This window comes from Talaromyces rugulosus, chromosome V (assembly GCF_013368755.1).
Source record: "Talaromyces rugulosus chromosome V, complete sequence".
Lineage (NCBI taxonomy): Eukaryota > Fungi > Ascomycota > Eurotiomycetes > Eurotiales > Trichocomaceae > Talaromyces > Talaromyces rugulosus.
In genome coordinates, this window is record NC_049565.1 from 1029580 (window position 1) to 1048758 (window position 19179).

Here is a 19179-nt window from a genome sequence, read left to right on the forward strand (position 1 = left end):
GATGGCCATGAGGCTGCTACCTCACCGTGTGCCAGCACGCGTTACTAGTGGGAATATAATGATCCGGAAATAATACTATCCCTCTAATAAAATTCATTTCTAGAATCTTCGACTTTCATATTCTTAGCACGTGTCCTGAGCGTGCCTTGTAAACCTGACATGCCAATCTGTCAAGCTGGTAGCATCTTAGATTCCGTATCTATCCATCACAAAGTAGGAAACCTGACCTCTGGAATAGGGCTCAGTAGCTGACTATAAACAACCGTCATGCAAACCGGCTTCAGAGCCTTTTTATGGGGGAAGTCACAGTGTTGGGGACCAATGCGACTGTGAAAATGCCCCCCAAAAATATTTGCAAGCCATATATTTGAATATACCATGAATTTCTCACTCAATGAAGTCTTAATCCACTATTTTCCGATGTTCTATTATGTCTCTTGATTTCATTGTCTATCCTATATATTCGGATGTGCATCTGCTATGCTGTTATCCGCACGAGGAATTTGCAGCTTACTGAAGCAGGTACACTGGATACTGCTCCTTATCGGTATGGACGTAGCCTTTTCCTCATTTATGACGGAGTTCACATCGGTTTGATCGATGAAAGGGTCCAACATTCGCAAGACCTTGGCAGAACCCAGGGATATAATCCTCATAGGCTTCGGTTGGTTGAATTATTCTTTATCTATGTAGATTTTTTCAATACCTGATTTCGAGAGATACCAATAAATTTCTGAGAAAGTGGAATGTCCTCGTCCTCTAATAGGACTTTAAGTTCATGGATATTCGACGACGTATCTGACCATAGGCCATTCCAACTAAAGCTGCCCCCACCAAGCTGGCCTGTATTAACTGGACTGTCGCTGGAAAGGAATGAGCCAATCCGCAATCCTTCTCTTTTTCCCCATTTGGAGCTGTCTTGTTTCATAAATGGCTTCTGGTTTCTTCAATATTTCCTAAACCGGAGACTTCCGAATTCCCGCGCAGTTGCTCCGCCACGTATCTTGACATCAGTTGTCTTGCCTGTCGACTGCCACCAGTTGCCCTTCTTCCCACCGACGTTAGAGGTAGCGCAAACAACCAGTCCCCGTCTTGTAGATAACGATTTTTAGGGTCTTTTCCAGCTAAGATAGGCAACATATCTGCTTCTTTCGGGTCAATAACAAGCTCTTTGTGCGTATCGTAGTTGGGCACGTGAACCTCGTTTTTCATTCACCCGCTTCGACTCATATAAGCTGCTGTCGGTAGCGCTGTTAATCTCCACTCTCCATCTCTAAAAAAAAAAAGTGCAATAAATAGCCGAGCAAATCTGGCTGAAAAAAACTGTTGAATGGTGGAGTGTTTCATAGCCTCCACAACAGGATCCTCCAATTCCTTTCCTTGTGCGTGATGCTGATACATTGAAACTCATATTGAAACCTCGGTTCGTCTTCGTCCATATCTCCCCTTGCTCCTGAAAACGTCCAAGACCACTGCACCTTCTTCGGGAAATGGAGTTGGTGCTCAGGTTCAAGGTCAGGACTAGGCTTGTCCTGACGGTCGTAGTTCTTTCTTTTTCGCCCTCGATTTTTGCCTTGCTCTTTATTTGGACTGTGACTGGGTCCTGGGCCAATGTCTAGTGGTTGGGTGGCTTTGTCCATCTCTTGGTCATTGAAGAATTTCGGATTGTATAGCCCTTGCTCACCTTAGTCCTAGTAGCCCACTATCCTAGAGACTCAGGCCAAGTTCACGGATCTCATCGGTCGATGGATGACTTATTTAAATATCTCCAGCAATCGCGTTTTTAGCCGCCGGCCGACCACGTTTGATTGTTCGAAGTCGTTCGACCACTGCACAATTGACGTAGACACAAGCTTCCGGTCATTCGATGGATCTAGCCATCGCAGCTGCGTCTGCAATAGTTCCGATGCCGCTACTTATTTGCTCCAATGCGCCCCATCTCATCTCAATATATTTCCAATTGTTGATAAGTTGTTTCACTTGCCTCACTCAAATTGCTTTCTTTTCCAGCTCGCCCCAAACTTCATGCCGTGACTGAAGATCGATATCGACGAGTATTTTCTTTTTAGTCTTTTTCCAAATATTTTGCAGCAGAAAGATCCCCTGCTAGCAAGGTGGGCATGCACAATTAACGATCGACCTGAAAGTATTATGCCCTTCACGAACACCTGATTTCAGCCTCAAGAAACCTACAGTATCATCCTGCGAACGGAGGATGCGTTCTTGGAAACTTGCCTGACATTCCTGCGAAGATAAGTTATGTTTTTGAGAATGCAATGTCGAGTTCCGGTTTTAGAAATCCTGCGACCGGAGGAGGCTGCGTTCTTAGAAAATTCAAATACAGTTCCTGCGAACACAGGTTGAGTCTCTGAGAAGTTATGGCAAATGCCTAGTGTTGATTATGCTGAGCTTGGGTCGGCACCCTTCTCAATCAGCAGCTTCACCACTGCTTCATGCCCATACCTGGCAGCCAAGAAGAGTGGTGTTTGACCCCGTTTCTTATCTTTGGCCTCAAGATCAACACCATTATCAAGCAGCAGCTTTACCACTGCTTCATGCCCAATCCTGGCAGCCCATAAGAGTGGTGTTTGACCATATGGTTCACTTTTAACGTCAAGATCAACACCCTTCTCAATCAGCAGCTTTACCACTGCTTCATGCCCAATCTTGGCAGCCCATAAGAGTGGTGTTCGACTATCAACATCTTTAGCCTCAAGATCGGCACCCTTCTCAATCAGCAGCTTTACCACTGCTTCATGCCCATTTTCTGCAGCTAATGATAGTGGTGTTCGGCTAGCAACATCTTGAGACTCAAACTCGGCTCCGATCCCAAGTAGAATCTTCACCACCACATTGTGCCCATTTCGTGCAGCCTGTGAGAGAGGTGTCTGTTGGAGGGACGCGTCCTTTGCCTCAATATCCGCTTGCTTCTCTATAAGGAGCAACACGACCTCCTCATGCCCGTTACTCGCAGCAAGCCAGAGTGGTGTATATTGAGAATTTGATGTCGCGTTCACCTTTATCCCCTGCGCGCTTAAAAGCAATTGGCATATTTCAATATGGCCTCTGCTAGCTGCATGGTGCAAGGCAGTGTATCCTTGTAGGTCTAGCACATTTGCGTTGCAGAGATCCATAAGACTCCTGACTATGGTTCCATATCCAAATTTGGATGCAATATGAAGTGCAGGAAGGCCCTCGCCAATTACAGGAACATTAGAAACACGCAGGAGTTTGGGTCCAGCAGCCCGTGCAATTGAAAGAAGAGGCTGGTGTTGCTCCTTCACTGCCCATCCAAAGATACCGTGGAGACGAGATGATTCCGAACGGCCGCCAGAGACCCAAGGGTGGAAATTCCAAGTTTCATTGAAACACGTCGCGAGTCCTTCGAACTTCTCCCACATTAATGATGTATGAGGTATCTGTTTAGTCTGCAAGGCCCAGTTTGTGACAGCGTAATCGAGAAATTTATAACGAGTCCGATCTGGTGTTGGTGCTGTGCCTGTGCGGAATGGCACGGAAACGGAACGCTTCTGATTCCGAGGGTTTTGGAACAAGCGTCTGGTCAATAATCCAGGGAGAGTTCCTTGCGCAAGTAAAAAGGGGGGTGGAACAGCAACTACCGCTGTTTCGTTCCTTCGCGTGCTTAGTTGAAGACTAAAGTCTGAAAAAGAAAGATAAGCAACACAGAATTCTCCGCACTCTAGAACGCCCTGTTCCGTGGTTGGATACCCTTGGATAATGTTCCTTTCTCGTCCTTTCTCGAGATATTGTTTAACTGAGGAATGTGCAAAGCGGACACGGTTGTCAATCGAATCCACAACAACAAGGTTTGCACAGCAGCCGATAACAAATTCTTTTTGTGGCATCTTCTCAGTGTTCCATGCAGTGTCTCCTAAGTCAAAGGCGACAGCTTCTCTCAATTCCTCGACATGAAGCGGAATGGTCGCAAAGCTAACCCATTTGAGTACCTTGAGAACACGGCTGTCCTTGTGATTGATTCTCTCTATACAACGGCCATATGTTTCTTCCAAGTCCTTTGGCAGTGCAGCTAATGCGGACTGTATTTCTGAATTTGTATGGCATGTATCCCAAAGAATCTCCAGCTGGAGATATACCCACAGAAACCTACGCCAGTCAGCGTATAATCCACGGAATGGAATTCTCGCAGAGGATTAGGGCTAGCATACATTCCCGACGACTCTGCCAGAAGTATCCGCTGAATATCGCCTATCAGTAGAGGATCATCAGTAAGTTTTCGGTACATAGTCTTATCGGTAATGCTTGATTCGATATAAGTCTCAATATCCTGCATTACATTAGCTGATGTCGAGATCTGACGAATTCCAGGTATGAAAGTGGTGATGTTGACGTATCCCGGAACTTGGTCTCTGCTTAGCAACAAAATCCGCGATCCTTTCCAGGGTTTGGAATCACGGAACAGTGACTGGATGAACTTCAAAAGGGATTTGGCATGTTCCTGATCTAGAGCGTCAACTCCATCAACGACATAAATGACGTCCGACACCTGGCGGAAAAGGCCAATAAAAATCTCCTTCAGGTCCTCAAGGTCTGGCTGAACCCTCTCGTGTCCAAAGAACTTCCATATCTCTCCTGTGACATCTTTTAGATAAGTACTGTACGTCCGACGCAGGAATTCACAGAGTTGCTTAATGAAACTGGAGAGAATAGACGACGCGTCGAGTGCTGCGGGATGTTCATTATCGCAATAGAAAAATACGGTGGGACAGCCGAGGTCATATTTCGCTGCATCTATCACTGCGGTTCTATGATTATTAAAATCATGATATCGAAAGTAAGAGAACTGGGAGACGAACGCTATCATCGTTTTGCCCGAGCCAACTATCAAACAGTTACATATCAGTATAGTTTTCAAGGCATGTATATGGAAAGCAGCTTACTCTTTCCGGAGCACCACAAACTGGAAATTCTCTTCTCAGTGAACCACGCTTTGAAATCTGGGTGATCGAGGAACCAGTGCGTGGTGCCAGTGAGTCGTTTCTGAGTAAGTCTTCGATGGATTCTCTCGTGATCATAACTTGAAATCCGCTCGAGTAGGCCCTCAACATCTCGGCCATCTACGATCCATCAGTAGGCACTTCGTAAAGACTATTAACGCACTCACCATTTCGAGCTATTTCACTATTGGAAAACTTCGCCTTAGACGATGGCTTTCCTTTGTAGTAGGACACTATAGTTTTGTTAGATAAACATGATTCGCTGTATGACTTGGATAGACACCATACTGTCGGTAATTGAGCCGGCTGGCAGAGTGTCCACCACATGGCTTGCATGAACCACGGAGAGAAGCTCTTTGCCATAAGCAGCTGCCGTTGCTGCTGCATATTCTTGCCACTGCTTGTTTTTATGCGAGTCAGAATAGTCACAGATCCCTCGAATCACGAGGCACGGGAAGTTGTCCATCAAGCCAGCTGCCTCCATTTCAAAGCAGAGAACGTCGAGTTCTTGGGCCAAGTTATCCCTGCTGCAGCCATGCTTCATCACTTGGTTGCCGGAAGCAATCAGACCGTAATGGATAACTGGATCATGACTAGCCCGGGAAGGTCGTGTTACGAGTCTTCTTGTATTGCATTTATTGCAAGTATTTTCAAAATCAGGATGGTCATATTCAGAATCAAATAATACATCCTGATCTTCACCACGATATGCGAAGCTCTCCCTCATCCTGGGCTTCCTAGTTACCGCTTCCGAAAGAAGAGCAGGAATTCTGCTTGGCTCCAATCCATGCTCTGCTTGTAGTCTCGAGACCGCTGCTAAAAGCACCGGTGGTGGCTTATTCAATACGCCAGTGCGTTCAAAGCTGCCACCGGTCACTGTTTTCCCATAATCGTACTGTATGACCCCTCCTGAGTCCCTTGTCGGCTTGCTAACCACCACATCACCCAGCCGAATATCAACCTTTCCGCTTGGAACCCCCCCTCCGATGCCTACCATGAGACCGAAGCGTATCGATTCGAAAGTGGACTGCATTTGTGTAGCTACTGTTGCGGCGGAGGTTGTACCGTAAACACCTGATGGAAGGCATGCAATAGCCACATTATGACCATATATCCGACCTAGGATGTACGCGTTACTATCGTTCGGCCTCGCTGGCAAATCGTCATGTCTCTCGTCCAGCATGGCCGCAGCCGCGGTCATCTCCAAGGGAAGGGCACAGATCCATGCTACCGTGTAATCCTGATGGCGAAAATTTCCTGTTACAGTCGCCATCCGGATCTATGCCAACAATTGCTGTCGTTTCCTGCTGTGGTAATGAATTCTGTGACGGATGGTAAGGCTGGCCAAGCCTTGAGGATGAAAAGAATAACAATCCAGCCCACATCCCACATGATCGGAGTTTTGGGAGTCAGCCTCGCGCGATACCCGCTCCTCCGTGCGTTTCTGCAAATGGTTTGGCGCCACGTCTTGAGCATCGATCAAGACGATAAATAGATATTTTTAAATTGAAAGCATAAGCCTCGGCCTGAATTTACTAAATGCGACTTCTATGGTAGTCGTGTGCGGGGAAACCAAAGCGGGACTCCATGGTCGCATATTTGGAAGGCAACTGATCAACCATCAGGTATCTATATGACAGCGAGAAAAAGCAGGCCAGGTGTACCATTCCTTTTTGTTTTCTTACCCATCATCTTTCAATACATCTCCCTCTGCTTCATGGCAACGCTGAGACAGGATGGCGTCGATGCCAAGAATCTCGAGGCAAAATTGAAGGGTTGATTCGTTTCCTCTCAATATATTATGCATCCTTCCTTGCTTCCAGAAGGTTAGGCATCTCAGCACGATGTAATACATGTATACAAGAATTTGCAGTACCTAGGCTCGTACAGAGGAGAAACGCAATGACTAGACGGGGTACGCGACTGACTGGCCGGGAATAAAGGGAATGAGCATTCAAGATGTCTATCATCTGCCCATGGAGCAATTGATTCATGGATGGACACCTCTTCTTCATCATGACTGAACCCGCTGCTTTTCTGCCCCAGCAGCGCATTGCCAGACAAAGCCAGGCGAGGCGTGGTCGCATGTCGATAATCGAATCCGGCTGAACAGATGGCTGCACCCAGAGTGCAGTGACGACGCAGACCCTGGACTGGTGACAGAACTTGAGAAGGAAGTCGGAAACAAATAATACCTAACCAGATTGTGCCCACAAGGTATCTTTCCTGAGCAACTTATGACAACTTCTCCAAAATATCGCGATCATGACCAGGTAACGCTTTCGCTTAAGCTCCACCGACACCTATTCTGAACATGAAACCAGCTCATGGACCATGTATTGTAATTATAAGTGTGCCTTCTGGATTTTGTTCATAAATTTTATACGTCCAGTGTAACTTTCGGCTGTGTAATACAAATCGGAAGTCTTCCACAATGCTAATATAAAGTTATCACTCCCGTCAACTTTGGGTGAAATCAAGTCCCTATGTGTGAAGCTAAGCTTAGAATCTCCCAAAACGGCGTATATAAAATGGTAAACGGAGTATATTCTGGAGCCGCTGAAGAAGCTGTTAGGGCTTCCCAACATATCGAAGCATTTCTTGCCCAGAATGGTCCTGTCTGCAATGAGACAATCAGTTTTAGCTTTTCCGGTCCCGCCGCTATTGGTCTATATGCTGGCTCACAGATAAACGGGCAAGGAGTTGCCTTGTCTATGCTTAACCAGTTCATCAATTATGTGCGCAATGAAAGAATGCCAGAGACTCTTGTTGCCCAGCTCTGTGCTGGCAGTGGTCGCAATTCCAAATACTCCATAGGCATGATATCATAGCCACGACCAATACGAACCTAACTACCGTCCAGGATGCGGTTAAAACATGGAAAGATGGGAAATGTCTATCAAGCTCCGACCAGGCAATGGTATGGCAGAACATCACTTTCCTTGCCCCTGTTTTGCAAAGGCCGGTGCCAACTCCACTCAGACTTCTGTACCTATTTCGACAGCTGTGCACCCATTGACTTCCCGGGGCACTTGTTCTACTGTTCAGGTGGTCTCGGGAGATTTCTGTGCATCGCTTGCAGCGGAGTGTGGAATTACCCCTGCCCAATTTACAAAATATAACCCAAGCTCAAAATTATGTTCAACACTACAGGTGGGAGAGTACGTCTGTTGCTCCTCTGGTACCCTCCCTGACCGCACTCCCAAACCGAATCCAGATGGGAGCTCTGCCACTCATCTCGTTGCTTCTAGGGATACCTGTTCGGCTATTGCAGCCAGTAACTCAATCACAAGAGCCAATATCGAAAAATACAATACCGAGACCTGGGGGTGGATGGGCTGCGGGGACCTACAAGTTAAAAATTATATTTGTTTAAGTACAGGAGATGCACCTGTTCCTGCCCCGATTCCCAACGCAGTATGTGGGCCTCAGGTAAACGGCACTGTAGCGAAACATGGAGCAAATATGACCTTGTTCAACACCTGTCCCTTGAACGCCTGTTGCGGTCTTTTGGGGCAGTGCGGCACGACAATAGATTTTTGTACCAAGAGTAAATCATCTACCGGCGCTCCAGGGATAGCTGCCCCAGATCAGAATGAACGCATCCTTAACTGCGGAACAGAGATTATCTCGTACAGTGCACCACCAGAAGAATTCAGAAGAGTCGGCTATATCGAGGCCTATGATTGGCAACGGTCATGTCTTCAAATGACGTTCTCAATGTCAATACAAGCTCGTACAACCATCTCCATCTAGCATTTGCCACCCTCAACCCAGACTTTTCAATCAATGTCACTCAAATACAAGACCAATTTGATGCATTCGTCTCAATGACTGGGGTTCAGCGAGTTATCAGCTTTGGAGGCTGGGAGTTTTCGACTAGTGCTGCGACCTATGAACTCTTTCACGAAGCTGTCCGGCCGGCTAACCGGGCCACATTTACGAATAATGTGATTGACTTTTTGAATGACCATAAATTAGACGGCCTGGACTTTGACTGGGAGTATCCTGGAGAGCCTGATATTCCGGGAATCCCCGCATTGTCTAAGGAAGACGTGCAAAATCTTGCGGACTTTATGACAGCTTTGAAGAAAAACATGACTACACATGCTGCTGGGAAAACTCTCGCTGTGACGGCACCGGCATCATGGTGGTATTTGAAAAACATTCCTATCGATGTCCTTGCTCAAGCATCCGATTATGTTGTCTATATGACATATGATTTGCACGGCCAGTGGGACCATGGAAGCGCGTTCTCTGACCTCGGCTGCTCGAAAGGGAACTGCTTGAGATCGCACGTCAACTTGACAGAAACTCTGAATGCTTAGTCCATGATAACTAAGGCAGGTGTCCCGTCCACAAAAGTCGTGGTTGGTGTGAGTAGTTATGGCCGAGCTTTCCAGATGATAACCCCTGGTTGCCATACAGAAATGTGTACTTACACTGGTCCACAATCTGGTGCGCTACCTGGAAAGTGCACTCAGACGGCGGGATACCTAGCAAAAGCAGAGATAAACGAAATAATTGCTTCAAGCTCTACAAATGCTACTCTATATATGGACGAAGGAAACTACTCCAACATCATAGTTTATGATTCTACCTAGTGGGTTGCTTATATGGACGAAGAGAACAAGCGGAATCGTACTGCTCTCTATGAAGGGCTTAATTTTGGAGGTGTGGCCGACTAGGTAGTTGACTTGCAGTCAGAGTCAGGAACAACCGATCCAATGGTGATGGCGAAGATGGAGGAGAGGTTTATTTGCCTCCCGACTTCTGGGGAAGCCAGTCGCCTATTGTCCAATGCGCACCACCATGCACTCTTATCCCACCACCAATACCTCTAGCAACACCAACCACAATCCAATGGCCTAGCTATGTGACCCCAATCGCCGCCCAGGGATCAGGCGGATCAGTGAGCGCGGTGACGAAGACCTATAGCGTCCATCCGTTTAGCCTGGGACATATCCCTGTTTGGCCGAAAACGATCAAACTGGGCGGTCCAACGAGCCAGATATGGCAGCCGGTTCAGAGCATTCATCCTCCACCATTCACAATTGTCCTTACAGGAACTGAAGCTCCGTTACCTCCGAAGCGGTTTCCAGGCGTCGTGATAACAACGTCAAGGGCTACTACAACTAGTGGTGTGTCATCTTCAACCTCGGCGTCGACTTCGACATCCAGTGGTGGTTTTATATTCTATTCCACCTCTCACCCGGTTACAATGCAGTCACAACCTACTATATCCTGGACATTTTCACCGCCTGTAACTACCCCAACTGCCACCTTTAGTAGTACTTCTGGGTCCGCCTCTCCCACGGCCAAGAGGGGATGTGATGGCTGTGGTGGTCATACCTGCGAGCTTTTTGGCTGCAATGGAAGCTGCGGACTTCTTGGATGCGAAGGAGGTTGTGGGGTCTTCGGCTGCGGTGACAGCGGTGGCACCGGCGATTCGGGCGGATGTTCTCTATCCGACTGTGGTGGCCTAGATTGTGTTAGTGGGAAATGTGGCAACTTCAATATTCAGAGACATCTGGAATGCCAAATGCTTTACAATTTGAATTAATGTACAAGTCTATGTACTCCAAAGTTATTTGTAAATATCAGTTGTTTCTCAGGAGAATGTGTAATATCTATCGCCGCTCGGACAAAGTTTATACTTCACAATATTCTTGTTCTCTGTCCTTCTTATAGCGAGAAATAAGAGCAATAAAGCGTCGAGTAGAGGCCAAAATAACCACAAGTTACTGTTGGAGGCCAGTCTTTTTTAAATTTTCGGTCAACTTGCAGTCCCACTGATACCATTGCATGTCAATGTGCCATTTCCAGTAACATCGCCTCGATTGTATTTGCAGCCAGTGTATTTTCCTTGATTTAGGTCGAGCGGCCCCAAAGATCCTGGAATGGGAGTATCGATTTTGTGCCATGGCACCGGCCCTACTACCTGGTACCCCGAATCACAGAGGTAATCGGCGTTATCACCCTGTTTCAGCGAGAGATCAAAACCGGCCCAATAGGTGTCTTGGTAGCCTGGTTCGGTCTCATTCTCAGGAACCTCCTGGTAGACTTCAAATATTCTATCATAATTGCATGTATCACGCTTTGACAAGTCACTTGTTGAGCACGTGGTAGGCAGCTGCCAGGAAAGATCGATTGGCTTGAGGCATGGGTGATAAGCATCATCTCCATTGAGACCGTACGTGACAATTATTTTGTTGAGTGCTTTTTGTATCGCAGTCCATTGTTCGACCCCATTGCTACTGCTGATTGCTTTTTCTTGCATTATACCAAGTTTTTCCCCAACGTTTTGAATCAAGAATATAATCCTCACAGGCTTGGGTGGGTTGAATTATTATTTATCTATGTAGATTTTTCAATACCTGATTTTAAGAGATACGAGTAAATCTTCCAATATTGAAGGACTATTAATTGGTACGTTGGATAGTATCCGCTTCAAGGAAATTAAAGCTAGCAAACACATTATCTTAGACGTCAAATTTAAACACATTTAAAATAGGTCGTCTCTTCTTGCCTAATCCAATAATCTCCAAATACTTCTGCGATTTCACAGGGCCAATGGTGCGGATTCCATTGCACCGCCAGGCTCAAAGAAATTAACCTGTGCCAATTGTCGGACCAATAGTTCCCAGTCCCATAAATTTTTATCATTGGCCAATTTAACACTTGATTCCAGATTCCCGCCACTCTGGCTCATATTATCGAACATACGAAGAGGTGAATCAATCATTGCTGACTGACTCAAGTCCCACATCCAAGGAAGTAGTTTTCCTTGAAAAAGAAGTTCTTTCCAAGTTGAAGGCGAAAGATTTCGAGTGCACTGATCTGATAGATTGATGAATGGATGCATATTTTTGTAGATCTCATCTTGTATTTCGACCGGGAGCCGATCCAATTTCGACTGTATGATGGGCACAGTACTTAAATATGCCGCAGGGAGCGGTTGAAGATAGGACAAAACCCATGGTAGTAGATCGGAGATTGGAAAAGGAGCGGCCACGAGGTGCTTTTTTGTCTTAGTTATAGAAAAGGCACGCGTTGGATAGGGGCAGAGAAACCATTCACGCACAATCACATCGGGTGATCCAAATGGCCACTCGATAACCTTGTAAAGATCCACCTGTCTTTCACCGCACTTATCATAGTAATATTGATGCGGCTCCATCAGCTTCCATACATACAGTAAGGTAAGACCGCCGGCGTCTCCCCAGTAATCCAACCGGGATTGATACACCTCATACATCTCGCCCAAGTTCGTTGGAATGCATGTGCTAACACCTCTGACCCTGGGTGTATTTTCAGGAGTTAAATGCAAAACATTGACCCGGTATTCAATAAGCCGCTGCTTGAGCTCGAAACATTTTCTATGCATTCCAACCCAGGGATACTCCACATAAGGTTCATGGAGTACCTCTTTTGAGTACAAATCAAAATTTCATATAAAAATAAGACTTGTCAATACACATACTAAGAAACATGAGACTGTTAGAATATACCTTGTACGGGAACAATTTATATGGGTTGTCCATGGCCATGATATCGTTGTTCATCCCACGGGATGCGTCTCTGCGAAATATTAGGTGCGCGGAGGGCCACTGCATCCAAACACCATTCATAGCTCGGATCTAGTTGGAGTATCTCTGGCTAGATATATATAGTAAGTGCCAAATCTGAATATTTATCGTTCTCTACTTACCAGTACTGTCATTGGAATACCGCACACGGCGCAAAATGTGTCATCATAGTCGCCATCGTCTGGATCTCTTGGAAGTATATCGGGTCTTGGTAATGTCCTCCCCATTTTATTGAAGTGTTCATAGACCAATAATGCAGTGTTGTCTAATTGTCATTATTGTGTTAAACGAAGAAAATACAAACTTACGAAGAGGGATAAGTACTCGACTCTTGCCGCTAACCAAAAAATGCGTTCCCGGCGCCGCTTTTATCGGTGGCTTCAAAAATGGGGTTGACGCCTGAATACGAACAAAAATAAAAATAAAACATAATAAACATAGAAAATAATTTACCATGATGGAGGGGCGAATCAATCTAAACCCAGTTTTATTAACATACATTGTTGGATCTTTGAACACTTAATTTGTATTCTCGCCAGTCAAACCTATATAAGCTGGCAGATGAAAAGGACTACTTTATACTCTTTTAACTCTTCTGTCAGTCATAAAATATCATCCAAAATAACAATACAGGATGAGAGATATTATTCACACACAGTCGTATTAGGAGACCCAAAGAGCCATTCATTTTCACCAAAAGATATACTTTATTCTCATCACCGTTAGGGTCGCAATATCTCTTACAGAAACCGTACATGTTTGTGATCAAGAGAAAGAAGGGCTCATCGAAGGTACATCTCATTTTCTCTTGGTGGTATAGTTCTCTCACCTCCACTTTGACAGAATCATGTGAGACTACCACATGTGTCATGCAACACAACACATATAGGTTTTTCCGCGATTGGGCATTGGCATTCGAGAATTTTGGCGGCATATCTGTCCAAAGCTTGACGAAATTCAGCCTTTACATCATCTCTGAAAATTCTCTTCCCTTCATTGAAGTACGGTGGCCAGGGGCCTAGCTCCCCCAACGGTCCAACATAACAGCATGTATGCTGAAGATTCATTTTCTCAAACACGATAGCCTCGAGAAGCTGTTGAGTATGACAAGGATCCATCTCAGGCTGATAAATCATTTTTTCTTGACAAATGCCCAAGAACTCCACCATGCCAGCGTAGTTTTTGTGCTGCATCATGAGACTAAAGGTCCCTGACATTTTTATAACCACTGAAATCGGAGTGCACCCATTGGTGGAGCATAAACAACGGCATGAATCCCGCCACATATCTTCACGCCGCGTTAGTTGGTGCCAGTGTTGTGGACTGAATGGAACGTTCCTGGGGTCCTTTAAATGTGCACCCGTATGGGCTATCCTAGCAGCATAGAGATGCAGACCGGAATGTAAGCCATCACGATGTGTCGTAAATGGAGACGAACCTTTCTCGATGAACCAAGACACCATGTCAAAATCTGCAATGTACCGGCTTTGCAAAAGTGGTGTCAAGCCGTTTAAAGGGGCAAAATCATCAATCCGATGGAAGCCACCCTTCCAAAGCTTTTCAGCGAGCGTGACAGTGAGTCGTATTAACCCGTCCATATCTGCAGTGTCATATACACCTTTTTCGTCACGGTCGACTTGCAGAGATTGCGGAATCCTATGTTTCGTTCTCGTCAGTGCGTCGTATATTTTAGGCGCTTCAATCTCGGAAATGGTCTCTCTGCTTATATCCGAGTAATTTGGCAGCAGCAAGATTCCGAGTTCTCGAAGACGCACATGTCGGTCGATCAATGCATCAATAATCAAACTAGAGACGTGGTCAAACTCCCGACCCCGAGTCAAAGATTCCTGGAGCAGGCTATTGGAGTATTCTGGCGTGGAGACTGAACAATCGCATTGAAGCAATATCTCGACAGCTTCGGCCTGGCCGCACCCCACGGCTAAGTGGATCGGGCGACGCTGGTCGTTGTCTTCGCAGTTAACATCACCGCCTGCCTGAATGAGCTGCTGCAGGGCCCATGGCCAGTAGATAGCGAGGTGCATAGAAGTCAAACCATTCGCACGAGAGACTGCATCTATGTCATCTTTTCCCAACGCTCGGATGAAGTCCGCCTCGTTTCGTCGGATTATGGATATCATCAAGTCGTTCATATCACACACTGTACAAATAAACTTAGTATGGTGGACAAAATAATGAGAATAAAAAAATACCATCCACTTGTTCCTCAAATGTCTGGAGCTCCTCCATTTCCTGTTCAAAGTGAATGAAACCAAAGTCGGTATATTTGATTATGGGAGTACCAAGTGGCCGCGAAAAAATTGTACCGGCTTCGACAAGAGATGTATACACCGAATTATCAATGGGCCAGTTCCTGATAAAATTTCGATCTAGACGCAACAGCTTGCTTGCGAAAATATCCAGCACTGTGCCTGGCTGTTCGCCCACAATCCATTCTTTATAGTCAACCTGACGGTGAACGTTAGGATTTGACCCTCCATCAATCAAGAAACGAATCAAAGAGATAATTTCAGTGGCAGTTGGATCACTCGATCGCAACATATATATAAAATAAAGTATTAAAGTTTCCTGCAAGAGTTAGAACAAAAACTTGTTGATATGAATAGAAATCCCACGCACGCAAAGCAAAGTGTTACCATTACTGTCCTCGTCAAAGACTGAAGCCTGCTTGCACTCAAACATATCTTTCAACGTCCTCTCTAGAGCACTTGCTTGTGCCGGTTGGAGTCCCGTCTCAGAATACATGAGTTTCCGTGTTTCCTGGATAGCGCGAAACGCTGGGGACTTGCTCGAGTCCACTAGCCTAGCAGTACCAATGACCAATGGTGATATCTTCCAAGAACTTTGCGAATTGCAGGACTGGAAAGAAAACCCAAGGTGAATTGTATGAGATAGGAGCCAAGTCGGTGGGATTATTTTCATAAGGAACTCCAAACTTGTTTCGGATGTTTTCGACTTTGAGCATTGGCGGTAATGCTGTCGCCTGAATACTTTTCTAAAATGTAGAAAGGAAAATGGTTCCACATTCGTGGCCTGGCTGATATCTCTGCAAGTAAAATCATTAAAGTGGCTAGTTGTCGCACCTCGTGACCTATCGTTATAAACGCTGCTTCGACATGGCTGTGCTCCAACTGCAGACTTATACCCACCCAGCTGATAGACTGAGTTCAAGAGACGAGGGTTATTCTGCAAAATCTCTCGAAATTCGTGAAACTTGCAACATGTTAGCCAGAGTGTCACTGAAACCAAGTGCTTGATATACACACTGTGGGTGCTAATTCTTGCCATTGATCCAGCAGCGTACCAACTTGAGCGTTAGTTCTTGTTGTAGCCGTGATTAATTGCTGCTGACTTGAATTGATATTACTCGTGAGCTCAGAAATGGCTACATTGGTTGCATTTGAAAGCGTCGTCAAAGTAGGTATCTCGCGAAGCTGTTGATCTGTTTTCGTAGAAGTCTCCTCGACTTTCTGTGTCAGATGAAATGTTCTGTCCACATTGACTTGAAGCTCTTCTATGAGTGTCTTGATCTGGAAAGATAATTCACTGGTACGTTTAGTCAGAGATTCGACCATATTCAAATTATCGACGTACCTATTGACATTGGATAACCATAGCAGTATACTGCTTTTCTAATGCTCAAGCCTGTTACAGAGTAACAGAACATCCTTGCGCTTGTGCACAGCACGGATTGCATTCCAGCTTCTGAGGGGCCCAGAACCATCCTCGCTGCGGATACTCTGGAGAAGACTGGCAAGTTCATCCATAGCAAGCATGTAATGAGCTAATGTTTGGTTTATTGGTGCTGTCGAAGTGGAGGTTCCTGGTGAATCACGCTGGAAAGTCGCATGGCTGGACTGTATGTATTTGGCTATTGCAATCTGTTGGTCGATATCGAGTTTCAGCCTGCGGAGCTCGCCTGGCACATCGCGCAGGTCGGAGTAAAGGCTGCTCAACTCCATAGAGACTCGGACTGCAATGTCCAAAAACTGGACAACTGCAGCTGAGATTGCCAAGATATCAGCCATTTCGGTTCTGGAAAAGAATGAGTCTTTGATAATTTTCCAAATGCTCTAACAGAGCCATTGCTCTAGCGAGGCAGCCTGGTTTCTTTAAGTAGAGGCTGTATGCCTGTCATGTATTTCCAAGTGGGCTACTGTGGTGACGTGGGTGGTGGTGATTGGGGGTTATCAGTGTAAGGCTGTGCTGTGGCAGTAGCTGCAAGGCTCGGAGATAGGTATACAGAGGGTTAAGTAAAATGCGAAATCAAAAGTTAGTGTGGCATTTAATCATAGCCACTAATTATTGGTCCACTTGGGTTCTAGATACCACTACCATATTCTTATTTGTGTGTGATTTTTATAAAGCCGCTTGTAGATTGTGAACAAGGTACTGTAAGCACAGCGTGTTATCCATGTTCTCTAAAACCTTTATAATAATCTACGCTCGTTCGACTTTGCATTCGATGATTGTAATCAAAAAGTCTCCGAAAATAATTAGAATTAAGATTAAAATTCATGTGTGCGAATGCCTGGCCTCGTAACTACTGCAAATACGTGTTGTACCGGTAAGAGATGCTCAGTCGCTCTTAGTAACTAATAGCCACACAAGCTGCCAATAGCCTCTATGTGGTATTGGAAGCAAGCGGAATTCTTTTATATAGTAGTCGATATTTATTAAAAAAAAACAAGCTTCTCACAGACTAGCACGGACACGGATTCTCGCAGCGCAACTGTATTTGCCCTCCACCTCGCGGCCTCGGGGCCGAGGGACCGTGGCTTATTTGCGCTTTTATAAATATTTGCGCTCTGTAGCTCTCTCGTAAGAACATTTTACAAACATTCGAACCATCTACAGACGAAGCTTCGTATCTTTTGAGTGATAATAGCACAGCACAAATACGACACAGCCCAAAATGAGCTCGACTACTACTACTACAGTGACTACACATGGCGAGACGACAGGCATTCCCCCTGTAAGTTTTCCGTCTCAACAGCTTGAATATAAGCCTGCTAACCAGTGCTTGACAGTGCAACGAAATCATCCAGACGCTTGTCGAGGCCGGCCTCGGCCACCGACTCCTCTTGCCCACCAATTCAGCCTACGAGTCTCGCATTGAGAGTTGGTGGGCGCTGAACAGCCGGTTGCATCCATGGTGCATCGTGCAGCCACACAATGCAGAGGAAGTCTCCACGATACTGAAAGCCCTGCTCAAGACCGGCAGCGACAGCAACAACAGCAACAATGGCGAATGGCACATAGCGGTGCGGTCAGGCGGGCATGGTCCACGCTACACAAACAATATCGACAACGGGGTGACCATTGACCTAGCACACATGAACCAGGCCAGCTACAACCGCGAGACCAACATTGCCAGCATCGGAGCTGGTGGTAGATGGGCGACTGTGCTTGCCGAGCTGCAAAAGGAAGACGTGTTTGTACCCGGTGGGCGCGATGGCAGCGTGGGCGTGGGCGGGTTCTTGCTCGGCGGCGGATTGAATTACTTCATGGGTCGGCAGGGGCTAGGCTGCGACTCTATCAAGAATTTCGAAGTGGTGCTTGCCAGTGGCAAGATTGTGAATGCAAACGCACAAGAAAATTCAGACCTGTGGAGGGCGCTCAGGGGCGGCGGGAGTAATTTCGGGATTGTCACTCGGTTTGATATGGACGCACTGCCGTCAAGAAATATATCGTATGGACTGAGGATGATGAGCTCGGATTATACCTCTGAATTCGTCGATGCGGTTGTTCACTTTACCGACCATTTCCATGAGCATGACGGAGATGCGTTGGTGCCGTGGGTGATGCACACCAGCAGACTCGCCCATGTTGGCGTTGTGGCGGCTGCGATATACGTTAATACTGAGGGGGACGAGAACAGCACTGCTTTTGACAGGATAAAGCAGATTCCGAATATTCATCCCGACAGGACTTTTACGGATAGCTATGCCGTGGCTGCCGAGAGATCGCAGATGGCCGGTGGCGCGTGGTGTGTCCAAAAGAAAGAAAAAAAACTATAATTTGTTTAAGATGAATGCTAACACTGACCAAGGACTACAAACGCAACGTTGACATTCAAAAACGACAAACAGATCATCACCCGGGTCGTCGACCTGCACAGCCAATTCGTCCAGACGCTGATGCACGCTCTGGGCGGCGAGAATTTCGACTCCATGTCATTTCTGCAGCCCCTGCCGGGGTTTATCGGCGATATTTCCAACAAAAAGGGAGGAAATGTGCTGGGACTGGAAACCAGACACAACATGATCATGTGGACCGGCGGAATCTTGGTCAAAACTAACCAAAATGACTATGATATGGCGCATGGCAAGTTGATGGCTCTGATGGCGGATATCAAGAGCTATGCGGCGTCGGTGGATGGTGAGGGACGACTGAAATATATGAATTATGCAGACCCATCGCAGGACTGTCTGGGCAGCTATGGAGAGGAGAATGTCGAGTTTATCAGGCAGGTGGCTGCCAGGTATGATCCCACTGCGGTGTTTCAAAAGCTCGTCCCTGGGGGGTGGAAGATCTCACGAGTGGGTGTGGAGTGAATTCAATGTTGTATGTGAAGGGTCGAATTGTATAAGATG

The 19179-nt window shown here is 46.2% G+C and overlaps 5 protein-coding genes across 5 annotated transcripts; 2 read left to right on the forward strand and 3 right to left on the reverse strand.

The window, feature by feature from the left end:
* Nucleotides 1-2399: 2399 nt before the first annotated feature.
* Nucleotides 2400-6249, reverse strand: TRUGW13939_08892 (uncharacterized protein; the record flags this gene model as incomplete). The annotated part of the gene is made up of 6 exons (XM_035492018.1): nt 2400-2446; nt 2969-4125; nt 4188-4860; nt 4920-5096; nt 5144-5209; nt 5265-6249. The coding sequence occupies 6 exons, from the start codon at nt 6247-6249 to the stop codon at nt 2400-2402; spliced, it is 3105 nt and encodes a 1034-aa protein (XP_035347911.1).
* A 2425-nt stretch (nt 6250-8674) lies between these two features.
* Nucleotides 8675-9304, forward strand: TRUGW13939_08893 (uncharacterized protein; the record flags this gene model as incomplete). Its single annotated transcript, XM_035492019.1, has 1 exon — nt 8675-9304. The coding sequence occupies one exon, from the start codon at nt 8675-8677 to the stop codon at nt 9302-9304; it is 630 nt and encodes a 209-aa protein (XP_035347912.1).
* Nucleotides 9305-10752: 1448 nt separating this feature from the next.
* On the reverse strand, nt 10753-11256 carry TRUGW13939_08895 (uncharacterized protein; the record flags this gene model as incomplete). Its single annotated transcript, XM_035492020.1, has 1 exon — nt 10753-11256. The coding sequence occupies one exon, from the start codon at nt 11254-11256 to the stop codon at nt 10753-10755; it is 504 nt and encodes a 167-aa protein (XP_035347913.1).
* Nucleotides 11257-13410: 2154 nt separating this feature from the next.
* Nucleotides 13411-16611, reverse strand: TRUGW13939_08896 (uncharacterized protein; the record flags this gene model as incomplete). Its single annotated transcript, XM_035492021.1, has 5 exons — nt 13411-14723; nt 14776-15151; nt 15203-15796; nt 15850-16177; nt 16244-16611. 5 exons carry the CDS (start codon nt 16609-16611, stop codon nt 13411-13413), a joined length of 2979 nt encoding a protein of 992 aa, XP_035347914.1.
* Nucleotides 16612-17498: 887 nt separating this feature from the next.
* On the forward strand, nt 17499-19140 carry TRUGW13939_08897 (uncharacterized protein; the record flags this gene model as incomplete). Its single annotated transcript, XM_035492022.1, has 3 exons — nt 17499-17558; nt 17614-18572; nt 18636-19140. 3 exons carry the CDS (start codon nt 17499-17501, stop codon nt 19138-19140), a joined length of 1524 nt encoding a protein of 507 aa, XP_035347915.1.
* Between the last annotated feature and the right edge of the window lie 39 nt (nt 19141-19179).